Source organism: Mangifera indica, chromosome 1 (assembly GCF_011075055.1).
Source record: "Mangifera indica cultivar Alphonso chromosome 1, CATAS_Mindica_2.1, whole genome shotgun sequence".
NCBI classification, from domain to species: Eukaryota; Viridiplantae; Streptophyta; class Magnoliopsida; order Sapindales; family Anacardiaceae; genus Mangifera; species Mangifera indica.
In genome coordinates, this window is record NC_058137.1 from 17186677 (window position 1) to 17199718 (window position 13042).

General features: G+C 32.2%; 1 protein-coding gene across 1 annotated transcript; it reads left to right on the forward strand.

Annotated features, from left to right (window-relative positions):
- Positions 1-208: 208 nt before the first annotated feature.
- On the forward strand, positions 209-1778 carry LOC123216573 (peroxidase 17-like). The gene is given in 4 exon segments (XM_044637030.1): positions 209-465; positions 529-612; positions 614-721; positions 1035-1778. Coding segments are annotated over 4 exon segments (975 nt in total). The 5' UTR covers positions 209-267; the 3' UTR covers positions 1620-1778.
- Positions 1779-13042: the final 11264 nt, after the last annotated feature.

Below are 13042 nucleotides of genomic sequence, written 5' to 3' on the forward strand. Positions count from 1 at the left end.
CATTAATTCTACTTGTATTTCACTTGAGAATCAAAATGTCCAGTACTAAAAATGAAATTTATTTGTCATAAAAAATAAATTAATCTTAATAGGATACTAAAATAAGTCATGCTTTCTTTCCTTCTGAACACTAAATATTAATATTACACTCATTTTTTGCTCTTCTAGTATTCATTTGCAGCTGAATGTAAATCACTTTCTCTATAAATAAAAACCAATGGGGACCATTTCATTGCCAACTCTCTCAAGAAGTGCCCAACAAAGAAAATGTCTCTTCTTCCTCTTGTATTGTTTCTCCTCCTTATAACCATGGCCGTGGCAACGCCTCTCCGCCCCGGATTTTACTCAGAAACTTGCCCAGAAGCCGAAGTTATTGCCCGTGATGTGATGAAGAAGGCCATGGTTAGAGAACCAAGAAGCGCCGCCTCTGTTATGCGTTTTCAGTTCCATGATTGCTTCGTTAATGTAAGAAAGCATAAGTAATATTTACATGGTCGATTCCATTTCTTATTACTGTTGATGTTGCAGGGTTGTGATGCATCGCTGTTGCTTGATGACACACCAACCATGCTGGGAGAAAAGCTAGCTCTTTCCAATATCAATTCGCTAAGTATCTTTCGAAGTCTTCGATGAGATAAAAGAGGCTTTGGAGGAGGCCTGTCCTGGAACTGTTTCTTGTGCCGATATTATAATTATGGCTTCCAGAGATGCCGTTTCACTTGTACCCCTCTTCCCTTTATCTATCTTCCTCAACTAAATTCATAAATTTGCCAACTTTAACTTTATTTCAATGGAAGAAAATAGTGTAAGCGGAAGCAAAAAGAGATGTGTCGACTGGTCCATCACATAGAAAACGATGAGCATCAATTAGTGTCCCTTGTTTTGTTTTGGAATTTCAGTGTTATACATGCCTTTGACTGCATTCATTTCTTTACTTGTACTCATTATGTAAATATATGCAAGTATTGCAAATATTTTAATGTTTGGTTCTTTGGAACTTGGTAATTAACATAATTGTGTGTAAATTTAAACAGAGTGGAGGACCCAAATGGGAAGTGAAGCTGGGGAGGCAAGATAGTTTGACAACGAGCAAAGAAGACTCAGACAATATCATGCCAAGTCCGAGATCAAATGCAAGTTTCCTCATTGATCTATTTGCCAAATTTAATCTCTCTGTGAAAGATGTTGTAGCTCTTTCTGGTTCACATTCCATCGGGCAAGGCAGATGCTTTTCAGTTATGGTCAGGCTCTATAACCAATCTGGATCAGGCAAACCTGACCCAGCAATTGATCCCATGTACAGAGAAAAGCTAAACAAACTTTGCCCACTTGGAGTAGATGAAAATGTTACAGTAGATCTTGATGCAACACCTAAATTATTTGATAATCAATACTTCAAAGACTTGGTTGCTGGAAGAGGTTTTCTGAACTCCGATCAAACGCTGTTTACATATCCAGAGACGAGAGAGTATGTATGGTTGTTTAGCGAAGACGAAGATGAATTTTTCAAGGCGTTTGCCGAGGGAATGGTAAAGATGGGAGACTTGCGGTCAGGGAGGGCTGGAGAAATTAGAAGCAATTGCAGGGTGGCAAATAGAAAGCCCGTGGACAATTTGTGAGAGTCTAAAGAGTGATAATTGATATGCAGAGCCATTGATGGATTAGAAAGGTTAAGAATTGGAAGTGATTAAAGCATATAAAACTAATAAAATAAATATTATGGACAGCAGCTTTATTGTTATCATGAAATATGATATTGCAGAAATTGGAATTGGTCAGTGAGAATGTGCATCAATTTTATGATAATGCATAGTATGGTTTTGGTTGGAACCTTTGCTTGAAAACACAAAATTGGGGGTATTTAATATTCATTTTTTATTTAAAATATTAGTAAGTGGAAATTTTGTTTAACAATCTATATTTCCAATAAATAAAAGAGGAGTAATTCTTTTTTTTTTTTTTTTATAAATTCCCACAAGAAAAGCTTGGAACAATATTGTAATACTTTCTTTAGAAGTATTGTTCTTCGAAGAAAATGTCACTAAATTGAATATTTTGAGTATGTATTTAGAACAAAATCATGTAAGAAGTTCATAAAGTAATTGAATAAAGCTCATTTATTAAATTTGATAAAATTATTGAAATACTCTTGTCAAACTAAATTGAAAGCATACAAAAGATGTCATAAATCAAACATAATTGAAAGACAATAATGTTCAATCAAATACAAAAATGTACTCATAACAATAAAATAAAATTGATAAAAGCTAGATATGCAAAAATGACAAAAATGTCCTCACTACTCTATACCTCCTAACCCTACTTGTCCCACAACTGTCACAATCACCTATACCTACATATATGAAAATAGGGAAGTGAGTGACAAAACACTCAGTAAGTAGGATACTTAACTACTAACTTTTACTTATTTTCCAAAATACCCTTGGTCTTGACCTTTACTACCTTTGTCATTCGGAGTCAACATTAAACTCCTCTATGGATGATGCCAAATCCTATATAACAACTTTATGCTCATATTATACTCTAGGAGACATAATCATCAATAACATAGCCTCAATATAGTTTATTGCCAATATCAGTTATCATTATCTAACCACATAAAGGCATCAAAATCATCTCTCTAACAACATAAGGAAGAATAGATCCTACTTACCTCAAATATGCAAAAATCCAAGTGCACACGTAGGTTGCCTTCTCTCTAACTTTTCTTCTCTCCATAACCCTAAGAATCATCATCAGAGACAGCCAAATCAAGGTTTGAATATCAAAGCCAAACACCTCTCTCTTTGATAAAAGTCATGCAGGGAATTTGCGGTCTTCTGACAGTGGAATAACAATTAAAAATTTTTAATTAATAAACAAACATACCACAAAAACCGTATCTAAATTGTCCTTATATAAAAAATAATTCACAAACACGGTATTAAAACTCATAGGGTGTTTATAGAATATATATGTATAAAGATGGTTCTTTTAACATTCATTGATTGAGAGAGGTTATGAAATCGTTTTCAAAACCAAGTGTAAGCCTGAACCTTGATATTCACACAACACGAACTAAATTGGAGGCTAAAATCATACTCGAAGGCTGTTAGGGTTTCAACATGATTTATTAATTTTAATGAAAGCCACTACAATGACTTTTCTTCACCTTTTACGCAACTAAGGTTATTGTTAATGCACATAATGTGTGCCTTTCATAGTCTCCCGTTAAGAAAGAAAATATGTGTGGCGTGCACCACCATACTTTTCTTTCTGGTGTAAAAATAAAAATCATAAGAAAGTAAGTATATATATGTATATAATTGCAGGGCCCTACTCATATGGGTTTATATATATATATATGTATGTATGTATATATGTGTGTGTGTGTGTGTGTGTGTTTGCATGTATGTATGTATGTATGTATGTATGTATGTATGTATGTATGTATATATATGTGTGTGTATATATTATTTAATTTAATTTATTTTTTATTTGATCTTAGGCACATATGTAATTATATCTTAGGCACATATGTAATTATGTATTGGGTTTAGATAAATCCAATCTAACTTTATACTTTCTCATATACAACCCTAATCATTCGTGATTATCTTGCTTTAGTCTTTAAGTACCATAAAATATACATTTGGGTCTAAAGATATTTCCAAAACTCAAAACTCCCAATCCAAAATCTAGATTAGGTTTGACACATGTTCAACTCGAAAAATCTACACCTCTAGAGTTCAATCAACATTTTTTTTGTGTATGACCTATAGGCTCCTCGCTAAGTTGGTAGTGATAGGATTTGTGTCGAGCTTCTAACTCGACATTTGTTTGAATACAGACCAAGAGTAACCTCTAGCAAGACATCAATCACACGATTAGTAGAATGTAAGCATATGACTTTTTTAACCTGTCAATGATACAATTACTCATACAATTTGATCATTTGTCATATGATATCTCTTTAAGACTAAGGTATAAATAAAGTGTCTCTCTCAGAGATCCTCGAGTTACATAGATTGACTTGTGTCAATGACCAGATAAATATTAGATCAAACATTAACTCAATCCCATTATGACCATAGATTTAATTGGTCGTTGTCATTCATCAAGGGGCCTTAACTGAAATATCAACTCTCATACTTAGGAGTGACAAATTTTTTGTATCTCGATATGACCAATAACTATATTTCTTGTAATCCTCTTACCAAACTATGTTGGGCTAGTATTAAACTATATTGATCTTTACACAAGATGGTACGATGACCTAAAGTGTAATGATCACATGTACCTTTATTTACTAAAAGGATATAATTCATAGACACTAAAACAACTATTCATACGGAATCCTCTTAGCAGGTCAGTATAGTGAACATATTTACAACTTGCACCCATGTGTTGTACTAAGTTGTCAACAAACAATTTTGACACATGAGAATTGTTATCATCTTCGAAGAGGTCATTTAACACTACGATAACTCTATCATTATTACTCGTGCCCTTGGTCATGGTAATATTAGAGTTACAAATGTTTTGAGAACAACCACCTAATATGCATATAGGATTTTCACGATCAGGTGTCTAGTACTGATCCTCTCGTCACAGATAAACCATTTTTAGGACATTTGTTTGAACATATATTAATATGCTTTATAGACAAAGAATGTTATAGTAAACTACAAATATGACCTTTATCAATGAACTTGTATTATCATGGGGATTGGTTATAGGGCACCAACTCCAACAAATCATGTGTTTAATTAAGGATAAAAATCCCTTAAAACACAGCAAATGTGTCTTATATAAACTTGAAACCACATTTAACACACACAGATGTGTGTTTAGGACACACGATCATATGTCACTTAATTTGAAATTTATGTGAAAATTATCTTATTCGACTGACATGGCATCGACAAATAAGCATAGCCTTACGATACATGGTTGTGTGTCATCCAAAACTCTTACTTTGACTTCCAATTCACATTAAATCATTCATGTATAAAAACTATTTTACCCTTGAAACGTATTAGTGGGTGTTACAATTCCTCCCCTTTATTGGAATTTTGTCCTTGTAATTCACTTAAAATAACTCAGGATGTTTCTCTCTCATGGTATGCTCTATCTTTCAAGTAGCCTCCTTAATCTTATGATTTTTCTGGAGCACTTTAACCAAGGGATTCTATCAATTCCTCAACTACTTAATCCTCATGTCTAAGATCTAAATAGGTTTCTCAAAGCCCTGCTTAAGGCTTCATTATATGTTTAGGGCAATTGTGCACCTGTTACTACATCTTAAGTTGTAATTAGATCGAACCTATACACAAAATTTTCCATCTGCCCAATCTTAGTATTTGTTATTTCAAGGGTATATCTCCTTAAGTGGTTAAACTTGTTAAAGGATTCTTTTACTGAGTCTATACCCTATGTTAGTGTAAGAAACTTTTGAGCTCAGATGCAAATCACATCTACCCTTTTATACTCAACCTCTAATCTCTTCCTAAACTCTAACTAGGACATCTTGGAGACCTTTGTTATTTCTCTAACTAAGTTCCACTATGTTTTGGCACTTGACTTGAAGAAATAGGTGGTGTATTTGACTTTCTCCTAGTCTGTCATGTCAAATAGAGCCATCATACTCTTTATCAACTCTAGCCATTCCTTAGCTACAGTTGAGTCCTTAGCACCATCAAATTTTTTAGGCTGGTGCATATTAGGTAAATCAAAGATAAGATATGGCTAAACCTTGACTGGTGTTGTTGGTGGTGGTGTAGAAATCACCTCTATTGAGCCTTGAGCCTGTGTTGGCAGTATCTGAGCTAACTTACTAACCTGAGTTGGCATATCCTTGTTCTCTAAATGTCTCTTTAACATCTTGGGCATTTAGACCTATTTAGGGAACTTGAGGCATTGCCCTCTCACTTTGACTCTTTTGTGGGTTATCAGTTTAGTTAAATCTAGTGCTAGCTCTGGTTCGTCTCATCTTTCCTAAAAAACTCACAACTATGAGTTTCTATAAACATTTACTTATGGTGATCGACTATAAGTGCAGTCAGAGTGGCATAAGGGGCTTACATTCCTAGTACGTTTGACTACAAATACTCTTAGGACATCTTTTAGGTACCAAAACCATGCTCTAATACCAACTTGTAACACTTCCCCCAGAAGTACTACCCTCTAAAGGAAAGTGTCACTAAATTGATTATTTTAAGCATGTACTTAAAATAAAATCATGTAAGAAGTTCATAAAGTAACTAAATAAAACTCATTTATTAAACTTGGTAAAATTACCAAAATACTCTTATCAAACCAAACCAAAAGCATACAAAAAATGTCATAAATCAAACATAACTAAAAGATAATCATGTTTAGTCAAATATAGAAATATACTCATAACAATAAAATAAAATTGATAAAAGCTGAATATGCAAAAATGATAAAATTGCCCTCACTGTTCTATGCCCTCTGACCACCACTCGTCCTATGGTTGTCACAATCATTTGTACCTACACACATGAAAGTAAGAGAGTGAGTGACAAAACACTTAGTAAGTAGGAGACTCTACTACTAACTTTTATTTATTCCCCAAAATACCTTTGATCTCGACCTTTACTATCTTTGTCATCCGAGGTCAACAATAAACTCTTCCATGGATGATGAAGGGTCATATATAACAACTCTATACTTATATTGTACTCTAGGAAATATTTAGGTTATATGTCTTAACAGTCTGATCAAACTATGTCTTATTTGGGCACTAAGAAACCTCTCTCTAGATTCCTATTTGGCATAACCATACTTAACTTAGTGAAAACATCTGTATCTGGAAACTGTAATTGAAACTATATACTAAGTTGATCAGACTGAATCAAATATAAGGATTTGACACCTTGCCCATGTGAGTTGTCTCTATATCTCATTATGCCAAACTATATATTAATTGAGCTCTACTATGAGCAAGTACCCTACTGTGGGTCAGGTGTCTTACTGTAGACCTACCTTATTATAGGTGGTGTAGGGAAAGTGTACTTACGGTGCCTTCTTGTAACGATCCTATGATGTTTGGCATGCAAGTATCTCGAGCCTTTTACTTAAGTTGGCTAGCTCTCGTTTCCACCTAAAATATATTTTGTCATATTATGATTTAACTCTTAGGCATGTATGGTGATACTACATACCTGAGATGTTTGTATTGTAACTCAAGATGACCATTAAATCTTTAGCCTAGTTCTCTTACTTTTTTCTTTCTTTTGCCTTGATTACATGGGCATGTGGCTCTTAACACACAGGGGTGTGTCCCTTTTTCCTCTCACACAACCATCATTTCTTATGGCTTGTACCCATGTGTTATTATTTCTATATACACAGGGTGTGTACTCTTACTGACATAGGCATGTACCTTTTCATATATTTATTTCACTTTCCTTTTATATTCTCTTCTTAATAACACTATTTTTTAAAGGTATTTTAGTCATTTCACCCCATACACGATATTGCTAAAGCGATACACAGGAAGTTCACATGTCCTATTTGACCGCTAATCAATCAATAGCATCCAATAAGCATTGGAACACTGGAAAACTCTACTTGAATCCAAGCAATCATGCACATGGTCATGTGTCCCATACCACACGACCATGTGTCAAGTCCAGAATTTGGAAAAGTAACTAAAACTAAATCCTAACTTGATCTCTATGCATCTTTCTGAATTCCAAACATTACAACCATAAATATAACCTTCCCTTTGCTCCATTCGCATACCACAACTATAAGCAAAATCTCTTGACATAGCCAAAATATAACCGTGGTCATGGAAACCATGGAAATCCAGCTAACATATGCCATAGAGCACAACTCAACAATGACCTACGGTTGGAGAACTATCAAAATCAACCAAATATGTGACCCCCCCAATTCAATATCAAATATGTAGAGATGATAAATAAATATAAGAACTCTATTATCACATATCTAATGCTCAATTCTCATAGCGGACATAATCATCAATAACATATCCTTAATACAATTTATTATCAACATCAGTTGTCATTATCTAACCACATAAAGGCATCAAAATCGTCTCTCTAGTGACTTAAGGAAGAGTAGATCCTACTTATCTCAAATTCACATAAATCTAAGAACACAGGTAGGCTACCTTCTCTCTAACTTTTCTCCTTTCCACCATGTCGAAAATCATCACTAGAAGTTACCAAATCAAGGCTTTAATATCAGAGGCAAACACCTCTCTCTCTCTGATAAAAGTCATGTGTTTGATTAGGGATAAAATCCCTAGAATGCAATAAACGTGTCTTATATAAACACGAAACTGCGTTCAGCACATATGGGCATGTATCACTTAATTTTAAATTTATACGGAAATCATCTTATGCAGCTAATGTGGCATTGACACACAAGCATGACCTCACTATACACGACCATATGTCATCCAAAACTCTTACTTTGATTTTCATTTCACATTAACTCATTTATATATAAAGAGTATTTTATCCTTGAAACGTACTTGTGGATGTTACAAATATATTGGTAAGTTTTGTGTTATTGATAACCATTCCATTGAATTAGATATATTTTTTATTGTCAAATATATTCTAAAGTTTCAGTTTCAAAATACTTAAAGTAGTAGAAGTATTTAGAGATAAGCATGTAGAAAATCTAATTTTCTTTGTTTTTTTTAAATGTGTTTCTTAAACATATTGAAAAATAATAATTCAACACTCGGTGAGAAATTAGATGTTTAATACTGAATATATTCTACGAACGTTAGCATTTTTTTCTTATAAAATACAAAAATTCACTCAACCAAATTCTCTTGTATTAAAAATTGTAAGAAGTCTCGACACAAAGTCTTTCAAGTTTTTTATAGTCACTTTTCAATTAAACTTTGTATTTTACTGTTTATATTCACTCTCTTTAATTTTTTTTTTTTTCAAAATAATACCTCACCTGGTCTGAGCTATAGTTTTTTAGAGTTAACATTAAATTAAGATGATGGTCAATGTACAATAAGACAACAGCAGGCACGATGTCTTACAATGTAGAGTTGAAGCCTTTGCAATTATAGTTTTTATTTTTACCTTAGTTCTTTCCATGAGGCCTGCAGTATCGTGTCTATCTTTTGCATTTGTAATTTGAAATTACAACTAGTGTCTTGATATCAAACGACCAAAAAAAAAAAAAATGGAGTGTAATTTTACAATGAATAACATTAGGGGAATATGACTTGATACACCTAAGATAAAATAATAATAATAATAATAACTATCAATTATTGTTGAACTCTTGTGTGTTTTGATGTGACAAAACTAGTCAAAATGACTATAAATGGACAAACAATTGTTTAAAGAATAACTGAGGTCACATAACCAATTTGTTCCAAGTATGAAAATGCAAAATTTGTGCAAAAAGCGTTTGGAACTCTTGTTTCACTGTCCATATTGTGCATTCAATGAAGGACAATCTTGTTCCATTGGTTGCCACCTCTTCTACCTAAAATCGAGTAAAACTGGACTTTGAAGAAAGGAACACCCATTCATGATGAAGAATACATGTTTCATACAATCTCAAGCCGAAAGCAAGATTGTTTGCAAGTCAGTTAGAGCTTCTGTTCAAATTTGAATCTAATTTTTTTATTAAAAAAAAAGTATTACCGTGCATGCATGGGATACACACTCATGCAGTCCATTATGGCAAGAGTCTATAGGGACGACATATTATTGCGTGTTTTGACTTTATTCTAATGTTTTTAAAACCGAAACAATAATCGAAAAGGCTGAATTAATATTTTATAACATTATACAATTATTTTATTAATTAATAGAAGTGTTATCAATAAAATATTTCTAAATTTACAATTATTTCGTTAGTTAATATGAGTTTTATCTATCAGATATTTCCAAATTTATCAATATAAAAGATCCTTAAGACTTTAAATATGTTTATTTACATTAATAATACAATACACAATATTATAATACAAATATCATCATAAATTCTTGACTCTAAAGAAGTTTCATATTCACAATGTGCAGTTTCCTATTGATATTTGACTCTTGAGATGGGATTTGGAAAGAAGTTTGATTTTAGTTATTATTTTAAATCTTTTAAGTTTTAATTTGATATTTGATATTTTTAATGTTTTTAAATTTTAATATTAGATAAAGTGGTATATAAAGCATAAAGGGTAAGTTATATGAAACTGAGATTTTTGGGTTTAAAAAATATCTAAACCCGAATCTCTCTACTTACTTGGTCTTCAAGCTGTAAAGTATGTTTTGTTTCTTGACTGTGAAATGTTAGAATTTTGAAATTGTTGATGGATATGTGAGATTTGAAATCGTTTAAACATGGGTCATAATCAGGATCAATTTGTTAGCATGGGTGTTGATAGATTTCTAGGTGATTTGACCGTTAAATCTACCGCTTATTTTTGCTATGAATGACTATATTCTTGAGGGTTTTAGACCTGTAACAAAGTTATGGGTTAAAGATATAAGTTGTCATGATGTATTTTTGTTGCCAAGAGAGACTTGCATCATGTTCTCAGGACGATAGAAACATGTTTGAGATCAAGAAGCAGTGTTAGGATTGTGTTTGGTGCAAAGGCTAAAAGGAACTAGTATGAAAATAGGGTTACAAATATGGATGCACAATTGTCCCGAGGACCGGCACAACTATGACATACCCTAGAGTTCATTATAGCAACATCATGTACGGTCGTGTATAAATGTATGCACACATGTATGATTGACACTCTAAGTTCTTTCTTTTTTTTTACAGATAGATGTTCATGCAGAGAACAAACACATCTGTCTATGACACGTAAAATAGGTTATGATGAACAACCATAAATAAGAGGCATATGACCGTTCACAAAGTAAAATGACAAACTTACTACTAAGAACTTAGCATGATCATGAAGAAGAGTAAGGTGATTGCTCATGGGAGAAGAGGTAGGCTTGTGCATAAGAACATGCACACCCGTACTTAATGTCATGACTAGAGAAACTTGTGCATGAGGAAGTTATGCACAATGAAGGATTGTACGCCCATACATCAAGTCACGTCCAAAGCTTTCTATAAAGAGTTAACCATACATAAAGCGAGCGGAATGCATGACCGTTAACTCAACAATGTATAACTATATATCTAAGGAGAAGCAAAGTTCAGCTAAATTTTGAATCTTAGCCTCATGTACCAAATCACCAAATTAAGTTATTCTTAAGGATAGCAAGGACGTAGAGTGTACTCAATAGTACAATGCCAAGTCTATATTTCCTAACAAATAAGAGGAGAATAATTTTAAATATTTTATAAATATCCAAAAGAAAAGCTTGGAACAATATATTTGTATTTTCTGTATTATTGAGAGGGCTAATGGACTATTTCTCACCCAAAATATACTCTAATCTCAAGTTTTCACTTTTTAATTTTAAAAATCTCTTTTACTCACCTATGAATGGTTAAAATTAACGGAATCCTAGCTCTTGAAAATTTTATTTCTTTTTTCTCCTTAAACCCTAAAAACTAACTATTTCTCCTATAGGCAAAGTTTTAAAAAATGTAATTTTTCTTTCTAGGGTTTAATTTTCAAACTCGGACGCCATTGTCAGTGGTCTCTCCCACTTAAAGTTTTCTCTCCTTTTAAAGATCTCTCTTCTCTCAGTTGAACATCCAATCAACGTCGAATCAAGTCGAGAAGATGAAGAGCTTTGTTGGAAGATGAAGCTCTTTGTTTTTTTAGACTGGGAAGACAAATTAGAAATATTTTAATTGTTAAATTTATGCTAAAGGATGTATATATTTCCGTTTTTAGTTTCTAAATATTGAAACTAGCTGAAGTGTTTAGAGATCTAGCAGGTAGTAAATTTAGTTTCTTTTTAAAATTAAATAAACATATTTGAAAAATAATTCGGTGAGAAATTAGACGTTTAATACTGAATATGGTACTTTCACATAAGTGTTTAGCATAAACTCGAGCACATCTATGAAAATTCACATATTTTTCTTATAAAATATAATATCATCAGACAAAAATTCAATTAAACAAATTCTCTTGTATTAAAAATTGTAAGAAGTCTCGATACAAAGTCGGTTACAACCACAATTTCAAGTTTTTGACAGTCAATTTCAATGACATTTGTGTTTTACTGTTTATATTCACTTTCTTTAATTATTTTTTCAAAATAATACTTCAGTTGATCTGATAATCAATGTGCAATAAGACAACAGCAGACATGATATCTTACAATGTAGAATCGAAGCCTCTGAAATTAAAGTTTTTATTTTTACCTTTATTATTATTATTATTTTTTGCCTTTTGCATTTGTAGTTGGTATTATAAATAATATCTTGGCATTAAAAGACAAAAAAATGGGGTGTAATTTGACAATAAATAACATTAGCGGAAATATGGTTTAATAATTGAACTAGTCCAGCCAATAGGACTGGTTGGTTTAACTGAATATTCAGTTTTGTATTAAAACCTGAAAAGATTTATTCTGACAAAAATTAAATTTATCTGTTACATAAAATAACAAACAATAGAAACTGAGACCCATAGATATATATATATATATTAGAAACTGTTGTAAATATAATAAAATAAACTCAAACAGGATGAAAACTAAAGAAGTAAAATGTAGAGTTGAAAGGAGCATGCTTGAATGTATATATTAAGGCATAGGGTTTCAGTTTGTATTTCATTCAAAAAGAGAGAAAGGCGTGAGTGTATATCGATACAAAGGGAGGAGATGCTTTATATAGACATTGCCCCACTGCCTAAGGCAAGAAAAATCTTGTCTAATTATGTCTCCCAAGGCATCCAAGCATTAAATGTATTCCCATGGAGTTGGTGGAAAAACCCCATTTATAATATATTTTTTTTATCTCCACTATATATAAATAATTATATTAATTATGTTAAAAAAAAGTTAAATGAGGTATAAATTAAAATAAAAATATATAATTATTTAATCTCATATAAAATAGAATTAGACGTATTCAAACTATTTTA